We start from the raw sequence: 11,285 nt of genomic DNA, 5'->3' as shown, positions 1-11,285 counted from the left end.
ACTGCACCCTGGCTGGCTCATCCCTTCCTTGTGACCCTTCCGTGAGGGGATGTCCAGTTGTCTACAGATGGGCTTTGGATCTCCACTCTGATTCTGCTCCTTCGCATCAAAATGGTTGTTTGTTTTGGGTCTTCAGCTGTCTGATAGCTGATCCTGCTGACACCTCATGATCACATGGGTTGGTGTGCTTCTGCCATGCGGGCTTTGTTCTAAGCAGTATTCGTGATGCACTTCCTTCAAGATTCCTTTGTTCGTCTGGCACCAGCACCCTATTCAAATACATCAATTCTTCTCTGGTCTGCTTTATTCATTATCCAGATTTCACATGCATATGAGGCGATTGAAAATATTTTGGCTGGGGTCAGTTTTATTGGATGAAGGCCCTATTGGCATTTTGGCAAGTGTTTTATGAACTGTCACTCCTGCATCAAGATGTTAAAACTTTCTGGGCAGTAAATGCCAGTAGCCCTCTCTGCTTAATCACTCGAATAACTTACAGTGTTTCTAGTGAGGGAAGGATGAGTGCTATGTAGAACTTACTGAGATTCTCTCCTTGGGATTTTTATACAGCTTTAAAAACATGGAAATAGGGACTACAGTTAAATCATTTCATGTTAGTAAAGTTCTTCTGCATTCGTTTTAAAGTCAACTGGCCACGAAGAGGCCGTTCTTTTCATTTCTAGGTGGAGTTCAGGCAGATCTTTGAAACTCTCCCATATCCACTGAAAGTGCTGATCCCATGCCCCTTAACATGCTTCTTGCTGTGCCTTTAGGAGGAGACATTGTTGCCCCCATCCTAATGTCCCCTTTTCTCACTTCCAGTGCCATACAGGGCCCACATTCTATGAGTGATTTTAGAGCAATTTCTGTTCTTGCTTTTTCTTTTTTTCTGCTGTTACTTTTAGTTTTTCTAGTTTGGAAGACTGGCAGTGGAAGCCTAGGGCAAAGGGCAATTGCTTGCCAAAGAAAGGAGTGAAGTAAAAAGCCTGGCTTAACCTACATAGTATGAGAGGAAATATTAGAAATAAAACAAGAAAAGGGAAACGGAAAGCCCCGAAGCATGTGATCCAGGCTTCTCTGCTGCATTAAGCAGAATGCAGCTTTGGGCTGCCCCTCCAAGTTTCTCTTCACTCTCCGACTGTTTTGAGAATCATCCAGTTCATGAATATATTGGATGTACTAGTCCTCAAAATTAAATCCTTGGTGCAGAGCAAGTTTTTCTAAGATTTCAAATTCTTATGTAGTCTTCACCTTGTTTCACAAGGAATCTAAGATACCTAGGTTGCTAAGATATCTGTGAAACAGATTTTTATCTTTTGATTGAGAAGGTAATATCTATATATTTGACTGGGACAAATCCTAAATACCCTCAAATACCTTAAATAGTCTAAAAACTAGCCCTCAAATACCCTAAAAACAAACAAAAAAACAAAACTAATATTAGAGAATTGTTGTAATTCTACTTAAAATATACTTAACACTAATGTTTTAGATCCATGTTTCCCAAAGTGGATGGTACTACCCCCTGGGGGGGGGCACTAGAATGATACAGGAGGGCTGCAAAAGCAGATACCTATACTTTATCCTGGATTATAAGGTGTGGTACAAATGTTTTTAATTTCCAGGATAGCACTGAGATTTTTTTTTCCCCTGAAGAGGGTGGGTGGTAGGCTCATTAAGCTTAGAAGTCTATTTAGATGATCTATTTCTAATCAAGATAATTAAGTCCTATCTTCTCTAAATCCAAATGAAAATATTTCTCATGAACCCAATGAACATGACACTGATGTAGAAAATAGCATCAGCCAAATAATATGCATTTTTGCTTTATTATTTATACAAAAGATAAAATGATACACATGCATGGAGGGGTACACATATTCTACCATTTTGCTAGTTGGTATTCACAAACACACGAACACAGCTAACCTTCTGAGGAGCTTGTTATAAATGTCATCTGCACTTAAAAGCCACCAAGAAATATGAATTCCATTACAATAAGATGACACTCAGTCTATCTTGTGAGCCAGTGTCTGTTTCAAATATTGGTGCGTATCTTAAAAGTGAAAGATTAAAGGTTTCTCCTCCTAGGAAAAAGAAACATACTTATAATTCTTTCGGTCAGTTTTAAATTCACTTACTTTTGGCTTTTTCTAATTTCTAGGGCGAGGTCATTGGGATGAAGATAGTGCGGTGAGTTCTCCAGACCCCGGATCTGCTAGCGAGTCAGGTGACCAATATCGCACGGAGCCCTATAGTAGCCCACATGAACCCAGCAAAATCGAAACGCTGATTAGAGCCACCCAGCAGATGATTAAAGAAGAAGAGAACAGACTGCAGCTAAGGAAAGCACCCCCAGACCAATTGGCTTCCCTTAATGGAGCTGGGAAAAAACACCCCCTTTGTTTTGCAAACTACCCACAGCCTCTGCCGACAGGCGAGGTCTGCCACGGCTCAGCTGCGGCCAATACTTCACCGTGCGACCACATCCAACAGGGAGAGGGGAAGATGCTGAGTCCCCATGAAAACGACTATGACAACAGTCCCACTGCACTGTCCCGGATAAGTAGCCCCAATTCGGATCGCATTTCAAAATCCAGCTTGATCCTCGCTAAAGACTACCTACATTCGGGCATCTCTCCTCATCAGACAGCAGGAGACCATCCTGCCAGCTCTCCAAACTGCTTTGGCTCTCACCGGCAGTATTTTGATAAGCATGCTTACACATTAACTGGGTATGCTCTAGAGCACTTATATGACAGCGAAACCATTAGAAACTATTCCTTGGGCTGTAACGGCTCACACTTTGATGTCACTTCCCATCTAAGGATGCAGCCAGACCCCTCACAAGGACACAAGGGAACATCTGTTATAATAACCAATGGAAGCTGATGTTTTTCTAAAATATTGTGTTCTTTACGGATCTCGGAAGCATATTTATGTTTGAATGCCCCATTATCAGCATTTCCTATGCCACAGCTTAGTAGTGAGGATAACTTAAGTTCCTGGGTTGTTGACATGTGTTCCTGTAAAAACAAAGAAAGCGTAGCACTCACATGTAGAGTTAAACACAGATAATGAGCGAAAGTGGCTTCACACACTGCCCCTCTCGCTACGTGCGAACCGGACACGAAGACTGCACTGAGAAACCCTTACGTAGATCGGTGGTCCGGACCCCATGAAAAGACTGATAGATGCCAACATTGCATTGTGATGATCCCATAGCATCACACACCCAAACTGCTGCTCACCACTGCCGTGTACACAGGTAGGAATTAGAATCTGGGTCACAAATTACACCAAAAAGGTGTGACTTTTCTCAACCCTAGCCTATTAAGCTTCTAAATGCTACAAGAGATGTCTATTCCCACAATAACTGAGAAAGAAAGAGGGAGAGAGAGACACATTTTGCGGACTGGTTTCTTTGTGACTGTGACTCGGTGGGGACACTTGGCTCAGGCATAAATTAGGGGGATGGCCCTGTGTACGGGACACCAGTGAGTTTTCACCATATCAATCATAAGCAATCAGGAAGGGATGATTTTTCACCCGACATTTAGAGTCAGTCTGACAAGGAGCAGGACGGCACTGACTTCGCAGTTGGGAGTTGTGCTCAGGAGAAGCACGGAGACGCTGGCACCCACACTGAGAGTAGCGTAGCGAAGGTGCAAAGACCAGAGGCAGAGAGAAATGAAACCGTATCTAAAAACAAACAATTTAAAACTCCAAATGGGTTTGCCACATAGTAATAATCAACACACTTGGGGCTTTACCCACCAAACACAAAATTCAAGCCAATTAACTAAGGAAAAAAGGCTGATAATATGAAAAATCACCGAGGAAACCCAGGAAAGCGCCACGTGACAACAATGTAAGTGTGTGGAAACACTTCAGCACACAGCCGTGCAAAGGTGGCAGGGCGTGGGAGCCTCGGCGGAGAGTCAGGAGGAAGAGGACAGTGAAGGAGGCTGTCACAGGGCTGTGTCCCTGTTGCCGGTAACCAAACACAGACACCTGGGATAACAGCGAGACCAGCCGAGGACATGCCAAGATCTCTGGGCTCTTGTGCTGACCCGGGCCATCGGCAGATTATATAGTGTGCCTCCCTTTTCACATCTACATGGTGTTTCCTGATCGGTCAGGGAGCTCCAAGATCCTGTGGTTTGTTGGTAGAGTAGTGAATGCTCCGCGGTGAGTGGTCAAGGCTGACCCTGCATTCACACGGAGGTAGAAAAGCCTTGTAACTCAAGCAAGGGCAGGGGCCTTTTTCCTTCCTCTCTCTCTCCAGCATGTGTTTCTGTGGTCAACTTTCCAGATTCAGCCAAAATGTAGACGGCAGAAACTGATGAGGGAGAGGAAAACTCAGTAAGATTTTTGTAATACACTCTTCTCTGGTAGTCAAAACCAAATGACCTAAATGTTGAAAGACCTTTCCCAGAAGTCTCACCCCTGGAATCCTGCCATAGTCCAGTAGCAGGCAGGGGGTACTGAAAGAACTTGACTTACAATTTTGAAATCCGAACAGGACATGAGCCACTCAGGGATTAGTACTAAGTTCTCACCAGTGAGCACAGGGACGTGACAGTCTATATGTAGGTAGGTGACAATCTGCAGGATGATAATCTCAGCGAGGCGCCTCAGAGCAGTAAGCCCGGCCTGGGTATGACAGAGCGACATTTGTGTTGTAAACGCAACAGCACAAGTAACTGAGAAAGTGAGGGGTTCTAATGTGTACTTTCAAAAAAGCTCAAGGACAATGAAAGTCAAATTCTGAATTATAAAAGTAAACTCTCCCGTCCTTTTAAGAAAACTTTCCTGAGAAGCCCCAAATGGATTTTTGATTAATTTGCCACACGAAGTAAGATTTTAGGAATGCGAAAGTTTTTGTTTAGAATTGTGTAGATGGATAAATGGGCCCAGGGCACAAATGTCTGAAAGCAATGATGTGTTCGGGAAGGAAACCCATGTAAATGGGCTTGACTGATGGGTGTGCATTATTCGAAATAGCTCAAGGACAGATGCTAGAAGAGAGATGGAAACTTGAGAACCAAGGAAAATTAACTGATAACGGAAAAAAACAGACTTCGCTAAAGGAATGTCAGTGGAATTTTTATATGTAAGAAGTTAATTGGTGTAAGAAATAAACTCTGAGCTCCATGAAGAGAGGTTACTGGGAGGAACAGTGCTCCTTTAAATGGTATGAGTAGTACTTTGAACAGAAGACAGAATTAACTAAATCACATTTTGATTAAATCGACCCAGTTTTAATATATAGCCGTCCATTTGATTTACTCAGTGCCAATCATTTTATAGAATCAGCTTTGCTACATTACATACGATGCCTTAAAGGCCCACTGTATGATATACTTTACTTTTCAATATGGCATTCTTACTGCAAAATGACCATAGTCAGTTAAGGCATTTATGAAAAGGTACCTTCATAATATATATATACACATGGATATGTTAAAATTAACTTATAGCCTAAATTATTCCTCCAAATGCAGAGATATCATTTCTGTCTTTCTTGAATACACATCCCTGCCATCCAACTCGCAGGGCAGAGTGAGAACCGCTCCTCTGGTTCCCAAACGCAATCTCCGCCGAAGCCCACCTCTGCCGCCGAGCAGCGAGGGCTTCGCACCTGGCATCAGCAGCCCAACCAGGCGGAACTCAAGGTACCGCAGAGGCCCCGCCCTTATTTTACACCGGATATGAAATAAAGGTGCCCAAGAGCTTAATCAGCTAAAGTTAAATTGGTTTCAGTTCTAATCTTGGAGTTTTAGAACTTCGCTAAATGCGGAGCACCATGACACTTATTTGAAACAATAATTTTTATATCCTCTAGAGCAGCGGTTCTCAACCAATGGGTGGCGACCCCCTTGGAGGTCGAACGACCCTTTCACAGGGGTCGCCCGATTTATAACAGTAGCAAAATGACAGTGATGAAGTAGCAACGAAAATAATTTGATGGTTGGGAGTCACCACCACATGAAGAACTGTCTGAAAACGTCGCGGCATTAGGAAGGTTGAGAACCGCAATCTACAGGATCAGAAGAACGTGCTCGATCCAATTACTGATACAATAGGTTTCAATCATTAGATGATCAAAAGCTCACACTTTCTAGTAATTGAAAGAATATCTTTACAGCCCTTGGTTGCTTGCCTACCTAATTAAAAAATATGGATAGCAAAAAACTATATGAACACAGTATTTCTCCTAACTTATTAAAATTTGTTTTGTTAAAATTATGAGAAGCTAGTCAGATTTGGTGTATTATTTTAAATGTATAGTGTTAGTGCCATACTTAATACAGGTCAGAAATGTGGGCTTGCTTTGGCTCCACCAGGCGTTTGAAATACTATACTGAATATGAAGGTACCCCAATAGCAGAGGGAGTTGGGAGTCGGGCTGCTAACGGCAAGGTCAGCAGTTTGAACTCATCGTCTGCTCGGCAGGAGACAGACGAGGCTTCCTGTTCCCATAAAGATTTAAAGCCCCAGGAACCCCAAAGGGCAGTTGTCCTCTGCCCGTGCCACTTTCAGTTGCAGTTGAGTGTGGTTTTTGAGTTTGCCTTTTTAAATCCTGAATATCATGTGCTAGCGTTTCTAAATGGTAATTGCCGGATGCTAGATGACCTGCCACAGTGTTGATGTGACATTCAAAGTAAGTCAGCATACAGTGAATGGTTTTTGCCTTTAGTGTTGAAACAGCAAAACCACGTTTTCTCTCTTGATTATATCTGATAGGACTGAGACTATTTCCATTGGGTCCTATTCTGAATTCTCACGACAACCTGCTGCCACATGCTGCCTCCGGGCAGGGGAGCCCGCTTAAAATCTGCTTTGATAGGATCTTCTAGAAAAGAGTACTATGCTTCATTTTTCTTATCCTTTTTAAAAAGGGGGCTTGATAATCTCTTCCAATAAAAGATTTTTGGAAAATATGCTAAGGTATTTTAAAATAAATGAGCCTCCCCCGCAATTCAATCCCATATTTCATAGTCATTAAATACTTTGTTTCATACAAAACTTTTTTTTTTTACGGATAAAAGTTTTATCACACTTTTTTTTTTTTTTGGATAAAGACCTATCAAAGTTCAACCAACCCAAAGCTGATGTATGTTGACAATGACTGTTATTTCAGGATTGGTTTTGATAGAAGAAGCCATAGTGAACGAGACATTCGGAATACTGCTTTAATATTTTAAAGCTCTCTCTCTCTCTCTCTCTCTTTCTAGAGCAGGATCATTCATGTTTGGGGACCATTCTATTAGGACTGGTAGTGTTAGGGAGTGTCATTGAATGCTGATGGTTGGAAAACTCAGTCTTTGGTGATTTGGGGTTGTCCACTTTGCCCAGTGGAATAACTTACACTCTACTAACACCCTCTTTGGTTGGAAAAGCTCAAATGATCAGATTTGGCTCTAGAGTTCTCTCCGATGATTGGATCTAGACATCCACCCCATTTTCTGACCAACTTAAGAAAGAATGTAAGTTCTGTGGCTCCTCAGATAAGTGATTCACCTTTCACATTAACACCAGATTTCATGGAGAGGTTGGACCTGAAGACAGCATGGTCTATTGGCTAGTTCTTCCTGGGAAACATATTGTCGGTAGAATATTTTCCTTCTCAGTGGGAAGTGAGTCAAAGAACAACTATCGGCATATGCAAAGGGTATCATATATAGAAAATGTTCTTGGGGGTCTGTGCCATCTGGTGCTCATTTCTTCTGCACAAAGGTTGTACGGGTAGTGCTTAACTCAAAGGTGAGATTGTGTTCATTTCCAAACAGGGGTTTGTTCAGAGCCCCCCCACTAGTTCTGTATGAAGAAATATAAATTATAAAGCACATAACACGATGCTGTTCTGCTGTGCTCCCTAAAGAGAAATAGTTCACATAAGAATCCCAATTGGTCATTTTATTCTCAACAATTACAGTTTATTTATTGCAATTCTGCTGCATGGGACTTTGCTTTCATCAACCTATACAGTGTGGGGTTTGTCCTAATTTGCTGATATGGGATATGTTTAATACCAGTTGAATCTTTGCCCAACTACCCTGGTGTGTTTACATTTCAAAGAAATGAAATTGACTTCAAATTTTTTTTAGAGGTACTGTACCTTTTTTTTTTAATCTAAAGGGAAATGTTTTAAGAACATAGGAGCAGGCATTTCAAAAATGAAAATATTTTATGTTTGTTTTTCTGATTGACATGCTATAAAAAAGGATTATATTTGTGAAAGAAGCAACCGGTTGCCAATACTTCAAATACCATCTTGCAATGTATAGTTTCTAGTGACATCGTAGTATAAATCTGTAATTTGGACTTTTACTTTGGAATGTAAAGTAGGAAATATTAGCTATGTCAATGATATCTTGGAAAGTGTTTTTCATTTATAATTATTTATATTGTAAATAGCTTTCTGAAGTAAATTTGAAGTTAATGTGCATAAAATGTATTTATTATGTGAGGAATTTTTTGGTTTAAAATATAGTTACCAATATGCAATTTGAGTGTGGACTATTCATTGAAAGAAAATACAGGACAAAACAGACAGTTAATGAAGAGACAAGTACTGTAAATAAATAAAAACCATTTTAGATTATTTTGGAATGGACACACACATATACAACTTTGAGACCTTGTAATAGAAATTTACACATGTGCATAGTAATTATTAATTTATGAGCTCAGCCTTTCTTAGACACTAGAGAATTAGTTTTCATTGCTTCATTATGGCATTTTAAACAACATTTATATGGTCTCTGCTAAAATAAAATGAGAAATTTGAAGGTACAGTTTACATATTTCATGCCCAAGGAAAAGAAAACCTATAATACCAAGATTATGCAGTTCACTGGCATTCAGATTAAAAACATCATGAATAATTTTTATTTTGGAATCCAAAGCGTTTTTAAAATTCAAGTTAAAATTAAGGCTACTTACAGATGGTTCTATCATCTGTCTCATAGTGTTTTACCCATTGGTTTTTCCTTCAGGGTTTCTGATTAACCTTGATGTACTTTAAAATTGTTCATAATTGACCTACACGGTGTCTTTTTAGTCAAAGAAAACAATGTTTGTATTTCATAAAGCTTTTTCTACTTTTTATAAAGCTGCAAAGTATCATCATGAATATCAGAGCGATGATCAGATACAGTTCTTCAGTTATTGTGATTTTGTTTCCATGAAGAAATATGGCTCGCATGTACCTCTTTCTTCATAATAATTGTTTTTCCAGTTTAATTTGCAATATTTATTGAGTATTTACCATGTGCCCCCAAATGGGTTGTTTTTGTTGTTAGAAGTCATCAGATAGGTTCCAACTCATACACCACAGAATGAAACACTTCAAAGTCCTGTCCCACCCTCACAGCCATTCCTCTGGTGGAGCCCTGGTTAGTCTCTGCAGCCATCTACTTCGTTAAGTGTCTTCAGCTCTTTTGTAGATGATCCTCTACTTTAAAAAGCATGATATCAATCTCCAAGGACTGGTTTCTTCTGATAACATGTCTGAAATACATATGAAGTCTCACCACCCTTTCTTCGAAGGAGTCTTTTTTTAAGACAAATTTGTTATTAAAACAAATGAAACACTGAACTCACTGCCGTTGGGTCAATGCCAGCTCAGAGCAACCCTATAGGACAGGGTAGAATTGCTGCTGTAATTTTCCAAGACGTTATCTCTTTATAGGAATAGAAAGCCCAATCTTTCTCCTATGGAGCTACTGTGGTTTTGAACTGCAGACCCTGAGGATCGTAGCCCAATGCATAACCACTACACCACCAGGGCTCCTCTCTGGCAGTCCCACGTGTATTTAACATTCTTCACCAACATCATAGTTCAACTGCATCCATTCGTATCCAGGCTTCCTTGTTCAGTGTCCAGCTTTCACATGCTTATGAGGAGGGGATTGAAAAGAGCCAGTGCTTGGGTCAAGTTCTCCTTAGTCTTCCAAGTGACATCAGTTGCTTTTGAACTCTGCAAAGGAATCTTTAGCAGGAGATTTGACCAATGCATATATTGTTTGATTTCTTGACTGATACTTCCATGAGCATTGATTGTGGGTACAACTAAAATGAAATTTGATAATTTAATTTTTTTCTATTTACTGTGAAGTTGCTTATTGACCCAGTTGTGAAGATTTTTATTTCGTTTACATTCCGGTAAAATTCTTATAGAAGGCAATAGGTCTTGACTCTCTTGTTGCAAGATATTATGTGAAATATATACATTTGGTATATGATTTTCCTTGCGTGCTTTGAAGGTGTAAATTATTCAGCGAATACATCAAAACAAAGACCACATTTACTGGTGGATCAGGTGCCAGACACTAAGCCACGCCCAGACCATCATGAGGGAGACACCAATAACCTTATTTCATTAGTGAGAAAACAGACTCAGTGTAATTCGGTAGGTAATTTAGCCAAGATCCCATCGCCAAAACATATGAAGTCTCACCCCCTCGTGGAGCTGAAATCTGAAAACAAGAAGCTTTACTTTTAAACCTTCTTTCTGTAATAACATTAAAAGGAAAACATAGTGGGAAAAAACAAAACAAGAAAAACACTGTTCAAACGGTGATTTTATAGAACACAACACTGAAGCCCGTGAAATGGTAACTCTAGAAATCCTGTAGATAGTCTCAGGGGTTAGGGTTTCTATTTATGGAGATCCACACAGAGATAAGGGCCAACCCTGCTGCCCGCTTACAAGATATTTTTCTTTTCAGCTGAATGAAAGTTCTGATGTTTTTGCTTATGAACGTGAGTCTAGGGGATAACGTTTACAGGCAAATTATCCAAGCAGGCTCCCCATGATATCTGACTTTTAGTTACTTATTTTTGAGGCTTTTTCAATGAATAAAATACAAATAAATTAGAGAAAATCACAGCTGCATGCATTTTTATCCAACCTTTCCGGTACATAAGCCCAATGTTTAAACAAAAATATACATAGCAAAGGAACACCATTTGAACAAATTCCACCCATTCAATTCTGTCACATACCTTACATTCTCCAAGGTGTGTACCTGTTCTTGTTCTTCTTTTCCAAATTGTCCTACCAACATTTAAGGTAACACCACTGTCCACAAAGCCTCTCAACTACCCATTCAAGATTCTGTTGTCAATTTGATCCCTCATTTCATACTAATTCAATAGTCTGTTTTGTTTCATAGAGAACTTTCCATTCTTTTTGGTTAAAAACCAATCAAAGTGCACTCAACCAAGATCCAATATATGTTGGCAATAGCTGTATTATTTCAAAGCCTGTTTTT

General features: G+C 40.1%; 1 protein-coding gene across 2 annotated transcripts in view; it reads left to right on the top strand.

Annotated features, from left to right (window-relative positions):
- The window catches only part of SIM1 (SIM bHLH transcription factor 1), an 87,914-nt gene extending 82,052 nt beyond the window's left edge, over positions 1–5,862 (top strand). For both annotated transcript variants that reach the window (XM_045294515.1, XM_004710896.2), the window contains exon 11: positions 2,165–5,862. In XM_045294515.1, coding sequence (XP_045150450.1) covers positions 2,165–2,892 — 728 coding nt within the window. In that variant the 3' untranslated portion in view covers positions 2,893–5,862. The remainder of the gene's footprint in view (positions 1–2,164) is intronic.
- Positions 5,863–11,285: the final 5,423 nt, after the last annotated feature.

The sequence above is a fragment of the Echinops telfairi genome, unplaced genomic scaffold (assembly GCF_000313985.2).
Source record: "Echinops telfairi isolate 266 unplaced genomic scaffold, ASM31398v2 ScPeMD7_3533;HRSCAF=4204_0, whole genome shotgun sequence".
Classification (NCBI taxonomy): Eukaryota; Metazoa; Chordata; class Mammalia; order Afrosoricida; family Tenrecidae; genus Echinops; species Echinops telfairi.
This window is presented reverse-complemented; position numbering and strand designations above follow the sequence as displayed.